General features: G+C 41.6%; 2 protein-coding genes across 17 annotated transcripts in view; one reads left to right on the top strand and one right to left on the bottom strand.

Annotated features, from left to right (window-relative positions):
* NSD1 (nuclear receptor binding SET domain protein 1) overlaps positions 1 to 15,933 on the top strand; it is a 160,556-nt gene extending 144,623 nt beyond the window's left edge. For 10 of the 12 annotated variants that reach the window (XM_074212296.1, XM_074212295.1, XM_074212293.1 and 7 more), the window contains 4 exons: positions 1,651 to 1,792; positions 4,119 to 4,225; positions 6,767 to 6,971; positions 9,290 to 15,933. In XM_074212296.1, the coding sequence (XP_074068397.1) occupies positions 1,651 to 1,792; positions 4,119 to 4,225; positions 6,767 to 6,971; positions 9,290 to 11,019 (2,184 nt within the window). In that variant the 3' untranslated portion in view covers positions 11,020 to 15,933. The remainder of the gene's footprint in view (positions 1 to 1,650; positions 1,793 to 4,118; positions 4,226 to 6,766; positions 6,972 to 9,289) is intronic. The other 2 variants (XM_074212297.1, XM_074212304.1) reach the window with 2 other exon arrangements.
* RAB24 (RAB24, member RAS oncogene family) lies at positions 15,838 to 20,416 on the bottom strand. 5 transcript variants are annotated; one of them, XM_074212308.1, is made up of 9 exons: positions 20,330 to 20,416; positions 19,990 to 20,164; positions 19,672 to 19,740; positions 19,364 to 19,442; positions 19,178 to 19,245; positions 18,482 to 18,581; positions 18,087 to 18,137; positions 17,744 to 17,806; positions 15,838 to 17,534 (listed from the first exon to the last, which is right to left on the bottom strand). In XM_074212308.1, exons 2-9 carry the CDS (start codon positions 20,104 to 20,106, stop codon positions 17,470 to 17,472), a joined length of 612 nt encoding a protein of 203 aa, XP_074068409.1. In that variant the 5' UTR covers positions 20,107 to 20,164; positions 20,330 to 20,416; the 3' UTR covers positions 15,838 to 17,469. The 5 variants fall into 5 exon arrangements, 3 of the variants coding, with proteins under 3 accessions (XP_074068409.1, XP_074068410.1, XP_074068411.1); XM_074212309.1 differs by lacking the exon at positions 18,087 to 18,137; XR_012473729.1 differs by having other exon boundaries at positions 17,499 to 17,534; positions 17,744 to 18,137.
* Positions 20,417 to 20,483: the final 67 nt, after the last annotated feature.

Raw genomic sequence — 20,483 nt, 5'->3', positions numbered from 1 at the left:
TTTTCCCTTATTTATGGTCTACATGCAATCCAATTTCTACCTAAAAAGAAATAGAATTAGATTTGTAAGGAATTTCTCAAGAAATCTGGCTTGATTCCCGCCCACACACACAAAAACAGTACAGGAATTTGTTTCATTTGACTATTCTTATTTGTTACAGGGTAAATTTGTTTTTCTTTTGGTTGCGGGAGAGAAGGCAGATTTTTTTGTTAATTGAAAAAAATTAATTTATTTTAAAAGGAATGTAATATAATTAAATATTTCATATTACATGAGGAAATTAAAAACTTGGCAGGGTGAAGTATATTGATGAAGGGCACACAGTAATTTTTTCCCAGAAAAGGGGCTTTATTCACATGGTTCAAATTAGCAGACATTTCTTTATGTGCAAAGAATTGTGCTTAGTTCCCATTGATACAGGACAGAAATGAGACATTTTGCTACCTTTTTTGGAGTTTACATTTATCTGGAGGAATAAAATACAATGTGCACAAAAAAGTAAATAGAAGATAATAATGAGGCAGTTTTTTACAATTTAGTGAACAGATTGATTGCTGCACCTAGAGTCAAGAAGACCAGTGTTCATTATGGTCTCAAAGTCATTTCACTTCTATCTATGTCAGTTTTTTCATCTATAAAATAGTAATAAGATGGGAGGTGGTCTTTTTTTTAAGTTTTTGCAAGGCAATGGGGATAAGTGGCTTGCCCTAGGCCACACAGCTAGGCAATTATTAAGTGTCTGAGGTAGGATTTGAACTCAGGTACTCCTGTGTCCAGGGCCAGTGCTGTATCCACTGCACCACATAGCTGCCCCTAAAATGGTAATAAGAATAGTACCAACATCCCAGGTAGATATGAGGATGAAGTAATACTTATAAAGCTTTTTCAAGGCTGTGAATGTTAGGTATAATATAAGAAGGTAGAAAGAACTTAATTCATCAATTCAGCAAATATTTTGTTTTATGAATCATTGTTTTGGGAAAAGTTTTATGAGGAAATTTCCTTTCATCTCTGCATCCTGTATTTCTAAATAAATTGGAAGGCAACATGATGTACTGAAATGAATGCTGCCCAAAGATTCAGGCTCTTGGTTTGAAATTCAGCTTCTGTTATTTAATAGCTTTGTAAATCCAGACAAGGTATTTCTTTCTGTGCCTAATGTAAAAAATGAAAACATGCATTATTACCTTTCTTTCGACATTATTGTGAAAAAGCACTTTATCTCTTAAAATAGAGAAGCAGAATAATTTACTGGATATAACACTGGGATTGAAATCTAGAATGGTTTTGGTTCATACCTGTCCTTAGATATTTCCTAGTTGTGTGACAAGTCATTCGCTCCCTTAGCCCCTCCTCTATTTATTAGATATAAGTGCTAGTACTTACTTCACCGAAGACTTGTGAGGGCCAAAGGAGTTATGTTTGTATATCTGTCTGTCTTTCTGTGATACTTAATGTCAGGTGTGTGTGTGTGTGTGTGTGTGTGTGTGTGTGTGTGTGTGTGTATAAAATACAATTAGAAAATGTACAAGTGCAGTATAAACATTATTACCAACAGCTCAAAAATAAGGAGGTAGTGCTATTTTTCTTCTTGAAGTAATTATTAAAATTAAACTATTATTGAAAGTTTTTTTAAAACTATGATTACAGGACCGGATTATTGATGCTGGTCCCAAGGGAAATTATGCTCGGTTTATGAATCACTGTTGCCAGCCCAATTGTGAAACTCAAAAGTGGTCTGTGAATGGAGATACTCGAGTTGGCCTTTTTGCCCTAAGTGACATCAAAGCAGGTAAGAGGGCAATCTTTAAATTTTTACATTAAATAAAAGAATGTCCACCTCTGGGCGGCTAGGTGGCACAGTGGATAAAGCACTGGCCCTGGAGTCAGGAGTACCTGGGTTCAAATCCAGTCTCAGACACTTACTAATTACCTAGCTGTGTGGCCTTGGGCAAGCCACTTAACCCCATTTGCCTTGCAAAACAAAAAAAACAAAAAAAAAAGAATGTCCACCCCTGAATAACTCATTTAATATTACTTTATTAGTGGTAATGCAAATGAGTCTTCAGTATATTGATAGCAAAAATGGCTGGAATCTCAGACGTGCAAGATAAGTCTTTCTAGTACAGTTATATTATGGCTTATATTAATACAAAGGGGAAAATAAATCTTAAATAATGGCCTATCCATATCTCTAATTCAGATTGGTCTCCTTAGAAAGAGTTCCCTCAGCATATGTGCAATTATTGAGTTTATCCAGCCTTCAGTGACTGGGAAATCTTAATTAAGAATTCTGGGAAGAAAGGCTAAGTTTGCCCCCTTTTCAATCATTATTGACTGCAAAAAGCAGTAGTCAGAATAAAAAACATAGAGCCAAAAGGATAAAGTTTTATTAAGCACTATTAACCTATTGACGTTTCATTAAGAATGTGGCTCTTGGTTTTCCTCACAAGATAGTGTATTCATTTCCTTATAAATTCGTGATACTTCCCAAACTTCCAAAGGTTCCATTTATCTTGGGCTCATAATACCTTCCCCATAGGAAACATTTTGTCCAGCAAATGAATCAACATTTAAACAGAGCACTCTAGGAATGTTTCTTTTTCACCTTAAATGAAGAAGGGCAAATAATGGTATTCATGGAAATCATTGAAATTAAAACAAAAGGATTATTTATAAAAATGCATCTGTTCAGGATGGCTAGGTGGCACAGTGGATAGAGCACCGGCCCTGGAGTCAGGAGTACCTGAGCAAATCCTACCTCAGACACTTAATAATTACCTAGCCATGTGGGACAAGTCACTTAACCCCATTGACTTGCAAAAAAAAAAAAAGAATGCATCTATTGGTTCTTGATTCACTTTGACTACTTCTGTCTTCAAGTTCAATATCTTGACCTGAACTCATTTTTTCATTCACATCTCCATCCTCTCTTTATTCCTCCCCCCTTCCCCAATTATCTTCCCATTTCCTTCAACTTCCTTATTTCTTTTTGAGGGCAGATCCTATCACCCATATGTGAAATTTGGAATCATTCTTTTTTTTTCTCCCTGAAGGTAATCCTGACATCCATTTAGTCAGTAATTCTTATAGTTTCCTCAATTTCTTTCCACTCACCTTGCTACCACCTTAATTCACACCCTCATCACCTCTAATTTACAATATTATAATGACTTCCTGATCTATTTCCTTGCTTCTAGTCTCCCCAAATCCATATTTTGTACAACTGCAAAAATTAACTTCCTAAGCTGAGGTATGATTCAAATCCCTACTCAAAAGATATGAGTAGTTGCCTCTTCCTGTAGAATCAACTGAAAGCTGCTTAGTGTTGCATTCAATGTCTTTCACTTAACTCTGTATCCTTCCAACTGATTTGTACGTTTTTTTCACTACTATATATTTCCTAGAGTTATTGTGGCTATCAAATGGGATGCACCTTTGTAAAATTCTTCATTAATTTTACATAGGCATGCAAATGGATTATGCTTGTTGTTCAGTTACTCATCATTGCAACCAAATTGAACTTCAGATGTCATCTCCTGCCTCTCTGCATTTTTAAAAAATACCTCTAGAATATATATAGAATCCCTTTTTTTCAAGGATGTTTATTTATCCCTTCTACCATGAAATGCTCTCCTCCCTCTGCCAGTTAAAATGTTAAAAGGGTTCTCTCCTTCCTTGATATTCTAGGTCTTTCTTTTGACCCTATTTCATGTGACTGCCTTATGCTGTTGAGACCAGATGACTCATGCATTTTCAAGTTATAGATTCCCAAATTTACAGATTCCTGATTAAAGTTATTTCCTCTCATTATTTTTGTCTCTATTACTATCTATAACTAAAATCCCTTTTTATATAAACATATACATATATATCTTTTGAGGCAATGGGGTTAAATATCTTGCCCAAAGTCATACAGCTAGTAAGACAAGTGTCTGAGACCAAATTTGAACTCGGGTTCTTCTCATTACAGCACTGGTGCTCAATCCACTGCTCCAACCTAGCTGCCAACCAGTATTTGTTTTTAATGAAAATATTCTATTCTAATTGGAAATCTCCTGACAGATAACAGGTACTAATAATAAAATGTCATTTTATTCCTTTTTTTTCCTTCCCAGGCACTGAACTCACCTTCAACTACAATCTAGAATGTCTAGGGAATGGAAAAACTGTTTGCAAATGTGGAGCACCAAACTGTAGTGGTTTTTTGGGTGTCCGGCCAAAGGTACTACCTCCCTATACATTACTTGCCTTAATTTATAGTAGTACTATTAGATTTCATAGGGAAAAAAAGATATTTTTGCTTTGAGTTGTTTACTAAAGAATGAACCTTCTTTCTTAATAACTTGAGTTTTTTCCCTGACTTCTAATATGATATCTTATCACTTCCTTTTGTAACTGCTTCACAGTATCATATTATCTTCCATTTTAGTTAAGTTCATTTGAATTCTTACCATCTTAACATGAGAAAAACTGCTGTTAGTTAGCATTTAGATAGTTTTCTCTGCTACATTTTACATTTTGTCTGCCAAAGAAAAACCCAATTTGTGTTTTGTTTTTTTGTTGGGTTTTGGGTTTTTTTTGGTGTCTATGAACTTAAAATAAAGGTGGGGAGTTAACAGTGAGTGGAGCTGGATATAAAATGGTTAGGATCAAAAGTTGTATACAATTCATGATAATATAGATTATCTAGTTTAACTTCCTCATTTTACTGCCGAGATGCTAGGTGGGAGGGAAATTGACATTTGAAACTTTAAAAAAAATTGAGGTGACTCTCTAAAACCTTGCCACTTCAGGTCTTCTTGATTGTATTTGTCAAAAACTAGTGTAGGTAGAGATTCAAAAACTAGTGAAGGTAGAGTGTTGTGAGATAGAAAGTTAACTTGATTACTGAATTTCTAAATGTTCTTTTTAAATAATTAGAATAGATTTGGTACTTGTATAAAAAATATGTAGAATAAATATCTAATTGCCACTAGTAGCTTACATTACTAATGCAACTTATGGTTTACAAAGAACTCTGCTCAAGACAGTCCAGTGGAGAAAGTATATTAAATTTCTATTATTTTATTTTATAGATGATAGAATTAAAGTACAGAAAAGATCCTGTCCTCAATTAGCTGAAAGTGTAATTGGAAGTAGATGATACAACTTTTTTGGGATTGTATATAATGAGGTATTAGCAAGGCATCAGAAAATAAAGTAATCCGTTTGTATTAGTTTTTGATGGTTTCATGGAGATGGTAGAACTTGAGGCAGATACTGAATGATGAAAGTCTGACCTAAAGTACAATAGCTAGCAACTTCTCTTTTTTTTTGTTTTGTTTAATAGCCAGGAGAAGCATCTTCATTTATACATTACTTGGTTTAATTTTTTTCCTGAACAGACATGAATTAGATAAATATAGGGTCTAGTAGCTAAAATATTGATCTTAGCTGATATAGGACAATGAGAATTCTAGTTGGTGACTAGGACCTCAGAAGTCATCTAGTTTAACCATCTTATTTCACAGGTAAGGAAACTGAGATCCAGAAAGGTTTAGAACTTGCCTATCTGTATATAGGTAATAAGTAGTAGACCTTGAATTTGAAATCAAGTCTAGTGAATCCTTAATTACCCCAGATAGGATGTTTTTCTGGAAAGGATGCATATAGCATGAGCCTGAATTGAGGGAACCAGTGGAAGAGGACAACAATTAGAACATGGTTTCTGTTGGAGACTAAGAACTGATCTATCTAGGTCAAATTACAAAATTCAGGGTTTCTTAATCTTTTTATATGTCATGGACCCCTTTTCCAGTCAGAATTCCATGGATCCCTTCTTAGAGCAGTGTTTATAATTGCATAAAATATACACAGAATGACAAAGAAAAGAGCTGTTTTGAAATACAGCTTAAAAATTGTTTTTTTAGTTTCATGAACCTCTGATATATAATCATTGAATTTTGATTAGGGTGTTATCTTAGATGTTACCTAGTTATTAAAAAATTTATAGATGAAGAAACTGAAGCCCAAAAAGTCCAAAGTCATAAAGGTAATAAGTAGGTAAATTTTAATATCATGGTCCTTTGATTCCAAATACTGTGGGCAAGCCACTTAATCCCATTGCCTTGAAAAATCTAAAAATCTAAAAATAAAAAAAAAAGTATTTCATATATTGGAGTGTCAAGTGCATGGAAAGCCTTTGTGAATGAAAATTTTTATTTCTATGACCTTTTTTTTTCCGGCAAGCCAATGGGGCTAAGTGGCTTGCCCAAGGCCACACAGCTAGGTAATTATTAAGTGTCTGAGGTCGCATTTGAACTCAGGTTCTCCTGACTCCAGGGCCGGTGCTCTATCCACTGCGCCACCTAGCCGCCCCTCCATGATTCTTAAAATTCTGTCCTTTTCATAAGAAATTATTTTGGTTGGGCTGCTAGGTGGGGTAATGGATAAAGCACCGGTCTTGGAGTCAGGAGTACCTGGGTTCAAATCTGGTCTCAGACACTTAATAATTACCTAGCTGTGTGGCCTTGGGCAAGCCACTTAACCCCATTTGCCTTGCAAAAACCTAAAAAAAAAAAAGAAAGAAAGAAATTGTTTTGGTTAATGTAACTTAAAAAAAATCAATTCCTTGAAAATATCAGAATTGAGTGTCTTGTTCAGATTTGTGACCATCAGTCCTTTATATAGGTATCATTGTTTCTCTTTGCTATTCAGGTTAACTAAGAACAAAACAAGTGTTTTGTTAGGGATGAGTGTTGATTGAAAAATCTCTTTCCCATAGAATCATCCCAATCCCACAGAAGAGAAATCCAAGAAACTAAAAAGAAAACAACAAGTTAAGCGCCGATCCCAGGGTGAGATTACAAAGGAGCGAGAAGATGAATGTTTCAGCTGTGGGGATGCAGGGCAGCTTGTATCCTGTAAGAAACCAGGTTGTCCCAAAGTCTATCATGCTGACTGCCTCAATTTGACAAAAAGGCCTGCAGGTTAGTACTGAACTCACTTCATAAAATTTGGTACTACTATTGGCCATCCAGAACAGAGTCTACATCTAAGACTTCATATTTGCCACAGACTGGAAACATATGAAAGATGAATTTTCCTATATAATGCTAACCACAAGAGGAGAGAAGGCTTAGTTGTAATTTAGACTTTTTTTTCTTCAACTCATGAAATTATATCACCATGTATGGAATTCTTGTTTGTTAAAATAAGAAAAACATTCAAATTCGATCTCAGACATTTAGTAGCTCAGTGATCCTGGCAAAATCTCTTAACACCATTTGCCTTTAAAAAAAAAAAGCTCAAAAGATAAAAGGAAAATTATAAAGAATATGTAAGTTTGGAGTCAATTATTCATCATGAGAAAAATTTCTCAAGAAACATTGAGAGATGAGAAGCAAACTAAAATTGTCACCAGACACCATGGTTGGAAAATAGGTAATAAAAATGAGATTATGAATGATTTATTTTTCTAGGAACTAAAGAAAGAGAGGTACGTTCCTTTTTCCATAATGAAGTATTAGATAACTTTGATGTTCTTATCCTATATGGCCCTGGGCAATTGAATTTTAACTTCATCTGTACAGTATAGGGAAATAATAACACTGGCTCCTGTGAAAATAATAGCACTTGGACATATCTTACAGAGTTGTTTTCCAGATTAAATGAAATTTTCCTAAGATTACATCTGCCCCAGAGTTAGTGGGTAGCAGATTAGTGGTAGAGTTAGAACTAGATTCCAGGGCTTTTAATTTTTGGCTTAGTGTTCTTTCAGTTTTAACATAGATGCCATTCCTTACCTGAGTTTATTTTTATTCCTGGAATAAGAATTGATAAGTAACAGTGAATGACAGGATCCAAAAAGAATTTGTAATTTAATTGGCTCAAATGTAGTCTTACATTTGGGATCAAGTAATCAACTATAAACAAGTTCACAAAGTTATAAAAGCAGTTCGTTTGGGAAAATACAGTTATTTTTAGTATACTACATAAGAATGAATCATTACTGTGATGTGGCAGCAAAAAAAGTTAATCTTAGACCACATTAAATAAAATATAGTTTTTGGAATGCATGAATTTAGTATTATGGCTAGTATTATGTTCATTTATGACCGTCACATTTTATGAAAATTAAGTCTGTCTATGGAATATTAAGATATGAGGATAATGGAGGTTCAATTGGAAATTTACAGTGATGAGCCAGAAGAGATTTAGAAGGGACAAGACCTGGTAATAGGCTAGTAACAGGATAAAAATTGTAGAAGGGCACTTTTAAACTGGATATAAAGACAGGTCTTCTTAACAATTCAGTGCTGTACAAAGGCAGAATTGGCTGCTTTATGAAAGATAGAGGAAGCTCTTCCTCTTTAGAAGTTTTCGTGAGGCAACTGAATGACCATTTGTTAGGGATGTTATCTATTTAGTCATAGGATAACATTAAATAACCCGAGACCTTTGTCATCCTTGAGATTTTGGAACAGATATTATTGGTGTCAGGGAATGAGACCCAAATTACAGTCTCAAAGGAATTGATTCTCTTGGGAAGAAGTTCTTACCTTATGTACACTGGAGTCGACAGGAATATTTATCAATTTTTTTTTCTGCCATTAGTTTTTAAGGTGATGAGTTTGAAGAGTCTTTGCCAATAGTTTTGGCATTGGTGGTACAGTGAACTTGCCATGCTGAAGTATATGCACTGTGGACCTGAAGGCCATTATTTTTCCAGTCATTCAGTGGTTCCCTGCAAGCACGGGAAAGTAGAGATCTTTGTGGAGAGACCAACAGGAGACCCAACATGTTTCACTTGGGTGGCAGAGGGAGAGTGCAACAACACGGGGAGAAAAGATGAGAATAAAATGCTGTCCATCAGTCAATCTTCTATGCCATAAATGCAATGAAGATTAGGATAAACCCATCAGCTCTTTTTTTAAGAGCCTTCAGTCAGGTTATTTTGCACCTAGAAAGAGTGATCTTTGCTACCAAATATGTAGCTGATTTCCTTATTCTACTGGTTGCTAAGTGAGGAGCCTTATGATTTAATGATAATTTTTATTTCCTGTACATCTTCCAAAATATATTGTTTCTGTAGCACAATGATTAAATCACTGTTTACTGGGATCCTTCTTCCCATTTTTGTTAACTAGTTCTGTGTAAAATATTTTCTTATCTGAATTATGTGAATTATGGGCTTCCCCATCATGGGTTGATTAGAATTAAAAAAATTTCAATGTGGGCAGGTTCCTAAGCCACGGGTATCTATTTACCTATTTAATAATACATTGCTATTTTTTCTCCTTTTCAGGGAAATGGGAATGTCCATGGCACCAGTGTGATGTTTGTGGAAAAGAAGCTGCATCTTTTTGTGAGATGTGCCCTAGTTCCTTTTGCAAGCAACACCGGGAGGGAATGCTGTTCATCTCTAAACTGGACGGTCGCCTGTCTTGCACAGAACATGATCCATGCGGCCCCAACCCTCTGGAGCCTGGGGAGATCCGTGAGTACGTGCCTCCCCCTGTGCCGCTGACTTCAGGTGCAGACACTCAGCTAGCAGAGCAGCCTTCTGAGATTCCTGCTCAAAGACCCCTGATGGTGGACAAAGCCCCTGGGGCCGTGGGCCAAAGGCTCCAGCTGTCAGAGAAAGCCCTAGTAGGAACATGTAAGAGGCCAATGTTGGCTGATAAACCTCCTGTGGTGCCTGACTCCACGCCCCAGTCACCAGATAAGAGCCCTGGAGTATCAGGTCCAAGACCTCAACCCTTAGAACTAGGACAGAGGCCAGCAGACACTTCTCTTGTAGTGACCAGCCCCAGACCTCAACTGTCTGACAAACCTCCATTGTCAGGCCCCAAATCCCCACCATCAGTCAGGTCCTCAGTAGCAGCTGGCCTCAGGTCCCAACTATTGGACAGACCTCTAGCTTTAGCTGGTCCACGGCCTCAGCCTTTGGATAAATCCTTGGGTTCTCTCAGTTCGAAGTCTCAGCAACTAGATAGGCCTGTAGTTACTACTGGACCAAGACTCCAGGCCTCAGACAAGTCCCCAGTTACAAATGGTCCAAAACCCCAGACCTCAGACAAGCCCCCAGTAACAACTGGACCTAAACCCCAGACCTCAGACAGGCCCCTTGCCCCTTTGGGTCAGAGACTCCCACCTGCAGAAAAAGTGCTGTCAGCTGTGGTCCAGAACCTTGTATCTAATGAAAAAGCACTAAGGCCTGTGGACCAAAATACTCGGCCAAAAGATCGAGCTACTATGGTTATTGAACTGAGTCCTCGTCAAAAGGAACGAGCAACTTCACCTCTTGAAATTACACCCCAGCCCACTGAAAAATTACCAGTGCTGGAGCAGAGTCCCTGGCCTGTTAACAAAGCACTGGGACAGATGCCTCGGGCGGCTGAGAAAATTCACCCTTCTGAACCAGTCCTCCAAGCGTCTGGAAGAGCTTCAGCCCCTGTGGAACACGGTTGGCAGGCTGGCAAAACACTGGTTCAAGCCAGACTGATCCCGCGGCCCCCTGCCAAGGGTTACTTGATTGAACAGGCTCCTCGGACCACAGGACGTGCCCCTGTGTCAGTGGAGCAGAGCTCTGGGTCCTTCGGCAAAACCTTAGCCTCAGCAGAACCCATGGCTTCATCCCCACAACCCCCTGGGCTTGCCACCAAACCACCACTGATGGTGCAGTCCCTTAGGCCCCTTGTCAAATCACCAGACCTTGTTCCCCCAGCAGAGAAGCGGTCAGCAGTGACCGAGCATCCCCCATGGGCCCTGGGGAAGTCCCCAATAGGGCCTACTCCCTGGTCTGTGGGCAGAGCACTGACTGCAGCCAAGCTGAGCCCTGGTCCTACTGGGGCAGACCAGCCACTGGCACAAACTTGTCGATCACCGGGGAGCCCACAGACAATGGCACAGACTTGTCGGCCCCTTGACAAAGGGTTAATCAAACCACCAGACCCTAAGCCTGAGCAGAGTGCAGTACCAACTCTTAACCAGACCCCTTCCACTCATGAGCCTGCAGAGTCGAAACAGAAGTGATGATAGGCAATGCTGTGTGGCCAGACAAGGTTTGCCCGCTGGGTGTTGTTTGGGGAGGGAAGTCTTTTCTTTCTCTCTCTTTCTTTTTAAAAAAAAAACAAAACAAAAAAAACCCTTTTCCATTGTCATCCTTCCTATATTCCCCAGCTCTCAGAAATTTTTGTGATATTAGCCAGTGGGGGTGGCTTGAGTTATCCATGTACCAAAATCTAAGTGGGGACCCCCCCCCCATGAGGAGACAGATTGTGGTCCTTTTTCCTTCTTTTTACACATGGTAAACTTGAAATAAAAATTCCACTCTGGATTCAAGCATGGAATTCAGTTCCAGTGGTTAGGTTGGAAAGATAGTGGGACTTCCCCCATCCTTTGGAGGGGAGGGAGCTTTTATTTGTGGGGCTTGGGAACATCCTTGAAGAGAAAGGAGTGGCCTTACATTCAGCTCCTAACATTTCAAGAACCTTTGGCCAGGAAGGAAATGGTTATGTTAAGGTGGGGCTCAGCTCCACTGGTCTCCTGCATTTTGATGCTTCCACCCCAGAAGTGGTTGTGTTTGTTGTCTGAATAACTGCTAGGGATGGGTCATCACACGTCCGGGTCCACATAGAGAGCTTACTTCACGTTCCATTTTTAAGAGGGCTGCAATGATAACGCTATAACGGGTTGCCCATTGGGCAGCTGCTATTTCTGTTCAGGCTAGGCCAAGCCCTCAGTTTTTTTTTGTGAACTTTTTAGAACAGGTTGGTGTGCCTCTGCATGAGTGGCAGAGGAGCTGGACTTATGAAGAACAGCAGGGTCTCTTATTAGAGCACCATCATTGAACAGGCCTTCCTCCATGCTCACCGCCAGCAAACCCTCAGGTGCTTTGGAACTCCATGTGTCTTGGGCTAAGTCTCAGTGGAAGGAGGTTTGCCAGGTTACCAATGAGCTCTGCATCCAAACCCAGTGCAGGGGAATTAACTGCTTCTGCAGGTTCCCTCTACGTGTTGAACTAAGACAACCATAAGGAAAGGAGCCTGTTCATGTACAAGGAGGCCCCATGTACTTCCTTCTTTCTACACTAGATGACAGACTTCATCCAACTCTCATCTGAGAATAATTTTGCTTTCTCTTATGAGAGTTTTGCTTTGCTGACTGAGGTGAGAACTGTATCTGGTCCCACGATTTGGGACTGAGGAGCCCCCAGAAGAACCATGACTGGAGGAGACAGGCTAGGCAACACCTCTTTGAAACTGCTGATCATCTTCCTGCTGCCCTAGACTGGGAACAGAGGGACTGGGAAAACTGTTGGTGCTACCCTTCCCCGTGGTTAGCCCAGTTCACCGACTGCCAGCAAGCAGTGCTGTTTGGCCAGTACTTACTCCCTTTCCCTCAATCCTCCCTTACTCATAACAAACATTACCTCTGTGCTTTGCCAACTGGAGAAGTCTTTAGCCAGTAGGCGCTGTCCAGGCCATTCTGTCTCAGCAATGGCTTTTATACCTGTTAGCATTCTATTCTCTGTCCTAACTCGCACTCTAAAGACTTGTCCCCTTGGGAATTAGGGACCCCTTGCTATGTGAATTTACCTCCTTCATTCCAGGAAGGGAAAAACAAGTGGACATTGCAGGGAGCTGCTCCCTAAAAGAATAAGCCTTGTTTTAAAACTGCTCTCCAAGGACGAGACAGAGTGGAACTTCATTTCTGAATCCCAGACAGAGGGTTGAGGTCATTCTTGTATCTCCCCTCTATTCTGAAGCATTTGGCACCCAAAACTGATTTCCCTCCTTATAGAATCCTATCTCTCCAGGCCTCTTTGGCTAGACTGCACATCACTTTGGAAGACCCAATGGGCTTTAATCTCTTATTGGTTGGTCCTGTGGATGTGCTGCTAAGTTTCCTTTCAGCAGCAATTGGGGGAGAAATGTTGTCTTCCCCCCCCCCGCCCCCCAAAAGACCTCATGAAGGAGGAGAAAAATCAAAGCCTTTTTATTTCCTTTTTAAAAATAATTTTAAACCATGAAGATATATTTTAAAAAAGAATCTACCCAGAAACACTGAGGCGCTCAGTATGTTAAGTATTTATCATGTGTGAGAAGAATAAATATATATAACTTACATTTGTAGGGTCTTCTCTACCCTTGACTCCCAAGATTCTCCTAGATTGTCTATAGTGTTGATTCTGTGCTCACCCCATCCCCTTCTATCCTCTGTTTCCCTTGCACTTGTAGTTGTTAACAGAAAGGAATCCATAATGCACTGTTGGAATCTATGTTTCACTGTTGTGTGTTTAAAAAAAAAACAAAAAAATCAAACAAAAACTTCCCTAGCTCTTCGTTTCATGAAATAAACTGTGAATATTTTTGGTGCAGGCTATTTAAAAATTTTTTTGGTGGAGGAGTCTTAATTTTAAAGACACTTGTCCTATTAAGTAGTATTGCTAAATAAGTCGGGCATATGTCAGAAACTTTGGCTAGACTCAGGGGAGTGGAGCAGGCATGCAGATCTAAAAGTGCAGGACCCTAGATAGATCCTTGAGTGTTTTCTGTGGATAAACCTCCTCCTTTTGACAAGGTCTCACCATCTTCCTCCTAGACATCCAGGTGAGGGAATCCTAGTTCAAACTTATAAGAGCCTTTGTGGGCTGTGCCTAGTATCTGGACAGTGCTTTCTTTGAAGTAATCTTCCAGGAGGCTTCTTGGAGAGCAAAGCACAGGTTTGTGCCTGGGGTGGAAAGCAGAAATCACCATAGGATGGTTCATGACAAGCAAAAAGTACCTATAAAATTCAGAGTAAGTTTCAGATCAGTATTGGGGAAAGAATAAGTTGAAATAATTTTTAATCTGGACAACCCATTTATAGAGTTCCTTCTAAATATCAACTTCTGAGGAGGAACTGAGGACCTTGAGAGCCCTCATTGACAGATAAATGTACCCTTAAAAAATAGTAAAGCTTAACAGCGGGGTTCAAGACTGGGATGGGATGGGGATTTTGATTCCTTGAACAAATACTTAAAAAATTTCCAGTCCTATAAGTGTTCCACACCAATCAAACTACTGGGGGGGGGGGGTGGCTCTCATTACAACAGAGCCTTTTTATACTGGTCTTTAAAATCCCAGTTTCCTCTCCTGTCACTGAAACCTTCCCATTGTGATTATCTTTCAGTACTAATAATGGTCATTGAAGCACCCAGGAATTGTGAAACAAAAATTCCTCTAGAAACAAACTTAAATTATTGTTTGCTACTTCACTGCTGAAAAGTTAGAGAATGGAACTAAGGGAGTGGGAAGGGGTGAGAAAGAATAATCTTGAATTTTCTGAGCTAGAAATTAGTGCATTAAATTGTGTCAGGGATTCTTTACAAAGGTAATTGTAGGTGAATTTTCCCAAGTGCTGAGACCTAGTAGACATAGGTAGTAGAATCATTTTGGAGGGCAGCTGGAAAAAGTACCCTTCCATTGTGACACCCTTTACACTAGCATCACCTTTGGCAGAGATGAGGAGAGGACTTGGGTGAGTTAACTGTATGCTCTGATCTACTGCACTTTTTGTACAGGTTCCAATCCATGGCTTCCCTCTCAGAGGCTCTCGTTGGAACATTATGATCCTGACTCGAGACCCACCAGCCAAATGACTGAAGTTGACTTTGTGATCTCTGCATTTCTAATTCCTGCTGGCTTGGGTGCTCTCTAAAGTGACATTTAAAGAGGCTAGTAATGGGAAAGGTCCTGCGGTTCCTGCATACCTTTTGGGTGGTGGAGTGATGGGGTTGGAGGGTTGTCTTACCACTTGTAAAACAGTGCCAGGCCCCTGCCAGCTGTTCAGTGTTTTCTGACATTCCAGAGTTGTAGAACTAAGTGATGAATATATGTGGCTTTAATTGGATGTGCCTAATTATTCTTGACTAAGCTTCTTAGGGGTCAACCAGTCCAGAGGTTGCATTAGTGTGATAAATCTGCATAATAGTTAATAGTTAAATCGCATTGTACACAAAAATTCATCTATGGTGCTATTTTCCTCATACAAGCACTGCCAAGGGGGGATGCAAAAGATGGGCAGATGGTTTAATAAAGAAATTCCAGTGCTTCCTATTAGGGGCAAGAAACTTGATACAAAAAAAGCATTTTCTTTAGGTTGAATTCATGTAGGCCAAGTGGGGAGGAAAAATAAGACATCCCTAAAAGTTTGCCCTCATCACCATTGGAGCTGATACCAAGTTATCAAAGAATTTAGAGCAGAGGATAAGGTTGAAATGGGACCTCACTTGTTCTAGCCAGTGTGTTTCTCAAGATGCCCACAAAAGGGAGGGTATACCTGTAATTCTCCTAGAGAACAGATTGGTGTGATCGCCTTCCTTAGCCAGAAAGTTGGGGTCCTTCTCTCCCCCCTCCTGAATGAGCAGCACGAAGTCAGTGTCTTTTATCTTTTAGACCAAGTGTGACCCATCTAGTAGCAGAGAGGGTTGTTTGGTAAAGGGCAAGGTTGGGGAAAAAAATAAACTGGTATTGAACATAGCATGAGCATAAGAATCTACTTTAAAATATCACTCTGAGGAGAAATGTTGGCTAGAAACAAAAGAAAAAACCTTTCCTATTCTCATGTAGTATCTTCTCACAGTGCTTTCCATCCCCTACTCTGCTACTTAAGTAGGGGCTTAGAGATGGGCACTGATGCCTCTGGGCCTTAAAATCTATTAGAGATTCCCCCTGCCCCCCAAAGCCAAGTGAGACTTTGTAGCTTCCTAAAGGAAATAGTGTGGCCAAAGGCAGCTCTCACATGCAATTTTGGGGTGTGCTGGGCTAGGAATGGGCCTGGTCTGCACTTGGTGTTCTGGTGCTTGGATTGAGTGAGTGTGTGTGTGTGTGTGTGTGTGTGTGTGTGTGTGTGTGTGTATGGGGGGGGTATAGCAGGTGTAAAGGCACACAGAAGTTTGTCAAAGACCAGCTTACTCATCACAGCTCTCTAGTTCTCACTAGGGTCTCGGTAAAGAACACGTTAAAAGAAGCTGACAATAGAGATCTATATATATAGATTATATATATATATATATATATATTTTTTAGGAGAGGGAGAAGGGGAGGAGAGAAAGTCTTGGACCATTGCTTAGTTTCTTTTTGCTCCCCTTAGACTGTCGGCTGTCTGTAAGTGAAATGAAAAAAGGGGAGCCCTACTCTAAGAGCCCCCATGATATGTACTGTAATTCTTTGTAAATAGAAGAAAAAAAATTACTGTAAAGTAAAGTTTAACTTTACTCTTACTGCCCTGGCCCTGTGTTTTGTCTTACTACATGTGGGGTGACACATTAGCTGAGAAAAAGAGGGATGGAAATACCCAGGGCTTAATAGACTAGTGTTGTCAGCATTGGCATAGTCTGTCAGTCTACAACTAGTGGTTATGGTTTCAGCTTTGCTACATTAGGTACCTAGGCATCAATTGTGTCCAACACCATGTTTGGCACCAAAAGGTAAAGTTTGTACAACCAGAATCAAAGTGTATAGAGAGGTGCAAGCAACATAACATTTGGTATTGGGAGAGGAAACAGCAGATTTGGCTAAGATGACTTAGAATTGGACTTTGAAGAATGAAGAGGAAGTCAACTTTGAGGATTTGGTTTACAAAAAGGAAGCTATACCCATAACCACTTGTATTCCAAATGGTTAGTTCACTAATGAACACATTTCCTGAAGGTTTGCAACCCCAAGACTTGTATTTAAATTACATTACAAACAGGTCAGGATTACAGACTGGCTGCTGACATCTCTCATCTTTGAAAGGGCCTAAACATGCCCTATAGCCCCATCCATTTCTCCTTAAAATCACATAGCACCACAAGATGTTAGGGTACTCATCCCCTAAAATCAAATTTAAGTACCACAGGGTCAAGTAGTCAGCATTCCACTGGCCTCCCCATTGGGGCCCAACTGCATTTCCCAAAGTACAATCAGGCTGAATCGAGTCCCTTTCAGTCAGCTACCTCATCATAGAAGTTAACTGCTGCTTCATCTAGGAAGAAACTAGAGAAAGGAACAAGTTCATTAGGTCAGTCAAATCAGGACAACTAGGTACTCTGGCTACCTAATCTGTGCTCTATGGTCCTGGCCTCAAGTAAGGAGAGGAACAACCTTTTTTTCCCCTTTAACACAGAAGGACCTTACCTCCTTCCTCAAGAAATAGTAAGGAACTGGACCGAATATCAGTGGGAGGGTAGGGAGGGACTTTATTTACAAGGCAGAAGCCACTTAAATCATGTGCAGAGGTACAAGCGCTGCCCAGCAAGTAGCAAAGAGCCGAGAGTCAGAACTGGCCATTTCTCCCTTTTCAGTCTGCTGCTGCCTCTGATCCTCGGCCAGCACAGGCAGGAGGTAACCATCCCTTTCTGCCTCTGGGGCTTGTGGGTAGCTCAGACAGCCCCTCACCCAGCAGAGAATAGGTAAGGATCCAGCAGAGGGCCCCTTCCAGGTGACAGGATGGCTCTCAGTGATGGCAGCAACTGTAGAAGAAGGTGTTGCCCTTCTGACCCAAGTCAACAACTTTGTCCTCTGCAGAGAGAAAGAAGCAAATATTAACCCCTCATCATCAAGAAACAACAGAATCACTATTCAGACCATTATTCTAAAATCTTTGAGTCTGAATCCTAGTTGGCCATTTCTTATCTACATGAAACAAATTATTTCAGGTTTCCTGGACCTCAGATGGCTCTAAAATGAGGGGACTGGATCAGCACTAAATCATAATCAATGGACCTCACCTGTCATCAATTGAAAGGCAGCAACACTAACATAATCTTCTGCCACCTTCTGGAACAGCTCATCTAGGTAGTGGAATAAGATGATGTAAGAAGGTAGCAAGGAAAACTAGCCACTGACCAGTTAACTACTCCCAACCAGATTTTGCCCTCCCTATCTGACCCACTGTGCAGTTAATGGATCCCAGTTGAGCAAAATAATCTTTGCATTTCTGAACATTACATTTCCTTCCATCTAATTCCTGGGCCACTGTCTGCCTTGCTACCTCCCTCTCCTTAAGTTTGGCTTTTCCCAGACTGACTGAAAAGAAGTCAAGAGACCTAGCCCTTCCCAGAAAATACTCACCCACACTCTGACCAGTCTTGCTAGATGTCTCAAAAAGCTGAGCTTTTATGTCTGTAAACATACAGCTCAGAATAAGCAAGTAAAGCTGGCTTGCCCATGTCATGCCCTTCCTGGGATGAACACCCAGCAAGAGGATAAAAGCAGTAGGGCTGAAAGATTGCAGAAAAGCCAAAGAAATGGGAACTTCATGTAGTTCACCTTCCCACCCTCCCTTTACTCATAGGGCATGAGTTTTGTTTCCAGCCCCCTTTAACCTCAGGGGAAAAGAGGGACAGAAAACCGCAACTATCCCCACAGACACTGAAGAAAGGGAATAAAAAAAAAACCTGCCACTTTTAGGATCAGTCTTCTGTGGCTCCCTCCCTCCCTCCCAGCACTTAGAGAACAGTAGATACCATCTGCATAATCTTGGACATCATGGAAGTCAACCCGGCGCAGTCTCCGATCTTCCTCCAGAAGGTCACTTTTGGTGCCACATAAATAGATCTGACAGCTCTGAAGTGGGCACAAGTCAGATGTCAGTTACTACAGCAAGTTACTATTTCCATTGCCTAGCTAAAGAGAATGATAGTGATGATTATCATAGGTACTATAACTGCAGCAATTTAAAGCTACAAAGTGCTTTTCTCACCAACACCTACACTCCAGGATTACAATGAGTAAACAACCTCACAGACAAAATAACTTGTCCTTGGTCATCCAGGTAATAGTGTAAGAATCAGCACTTCAAGTCTTCAATCTTCTGACTCTAGTTACCTTTCTTGAGATCCATTAGTATAGTGATTAGATTGCTGGGTGGAAAAGTTAGGAAAATATTTTTTTCAAATCCTGTCACGGACATTTAACTGCATAACCACATGCAAACCAACTTAAGTCTCAATTTCTTCATGAGAAATGGGAATAATACACCTATGCCTAAGAGGTCTCTTGTGAAGCTTAAATGAGACAAAGCACCTTGTGAACCTTAAATCATTTCAATATCAGTTACTATTTTTCCCCAATACTATTTAGTGACTCTCGGGGCAAGCAAGTTACTGACCTCTCCCTGTTAGTGGTTGTACAGGGTCCTCAAGGATGGAAGGCACACTTACCTCCTCTAAACTCTGAAGCTCCTTCACCCAGAATTTGGCTCTTTCGAAACTGCTGCTGTCAGTAAGATCTGGGAATAAAAAAGTACAGAAGGGACCAGGAAAAATTATTTAATGTCCACCTCCAATTAAACCATAACTCATGAAAGCATGAAGCTTTGGACCCAAGGTAGGGGTCGATAACCTTACCATAGCAGACGATGGCTGCCTTAGCACCCCGATAATAGATTCGACTCATGGCTTCATAGCGCTCGGAGCCAGCTGTGTCCTATAGAGAATTAGGTGAAAGCTCAACCCTGGCCCCTAGCTTGAGAATAATTTGGACAAGTACCCTCCCACCCACAATTCCTAGGGATTAGAGGGTTCAGAGAAGCCTGCATTGTTACAGATGTTCTCCAATTCGAATATTTCAAAGTACCTCCGGAAGTAAACACCCTCGGGAGGCCCCTCATTCAGTGGAGCCAGAAAGTGTAGGTGTGTGTGTCCCCATCACTCACCCAGATGCCGAGGGTCACGGTCCTGTCTCCTACAGACATCACCTTGGCCACAAATGCTGCCCCAATGGTCTGCATGTGGGGGGAGGAGACAGTCATCCCCCACTTCCCACCTGCCCCCTTGCACCATAACCAATCATGCCTCCACCCCCCACAGTAGTGGGGCTTTTTCACTTCCCATTTCTGTGACCCCCCAATAACATAAAGTGAGACCCGGCGAGGGGAAGCGCACGGCTTATTCCCCCGGGGTAAGGGGCAAAGGCTGAGGCTGGATCCGGGGCGACGGCTCGCCCTGCCCCCCGCGGGGCGCACCCCACTCACATTCTGATAGGGCCCCACCAGGAAGCGGTCGTGCACGTATCTCTCCACGAGGCTGGTCTTGCCCACGTACTCCTTGCCCAGCATCACGACCTTCACGTCCACGCGCTGCCCGCTCATGCTCCCGGGGGCCCGGGCCGGGCGGGTCCGAGGCGGGGCGGGGGCCGAGCCGCTTCACCTGCGCCAGACACGGGCGCGCCTGAGGCCGCGGCCGGGGCCTCCGCTGGGCCGGCGCCCCCTGCGCCGGGAGGGCCGGGAGGGCCGGGGTCCGCGGCCGGCGCCCTCGCCCGTCCCCCACGCCCGGCGGCTCCCCCGAGGGCCTGGCGGAGCCGCGTCCGCTTACCGGGGCCGCATGCTCCCGCTGCTCCTGCCCCGGGCCCGTGCAGTCCCGGCACCCCGAGACCTCGGCGCTGGGGGAATCCGTGGGGAGCGCGGGGGGGGGGGGAGCCGCGCGCGTCACGTGACGGGCGCCGGATGTGCGCCGGGAGGAAGGGGCG

The sequence above is a fragment of the Macrotis lagotis genome, chromosome 1 (assembly GCF_037893015.1).
Source record: "Macrotis lagotis isolate mMagLag1 chromosome 1, bilby.v1.9.chrom.fasta, whole genome shotgun sequence".
Taxonomy (NCBI): Eukaryota; Metazoa; Chordata; class Mammalia; order Peramelemorphia; family Peramelidae; genus Macrotis; species Macrotis lagotis.
Note: the sequence above shows the minus strand (reverse complement) of the source record. Positions and strands in the feature narration are given on the sequence as shown.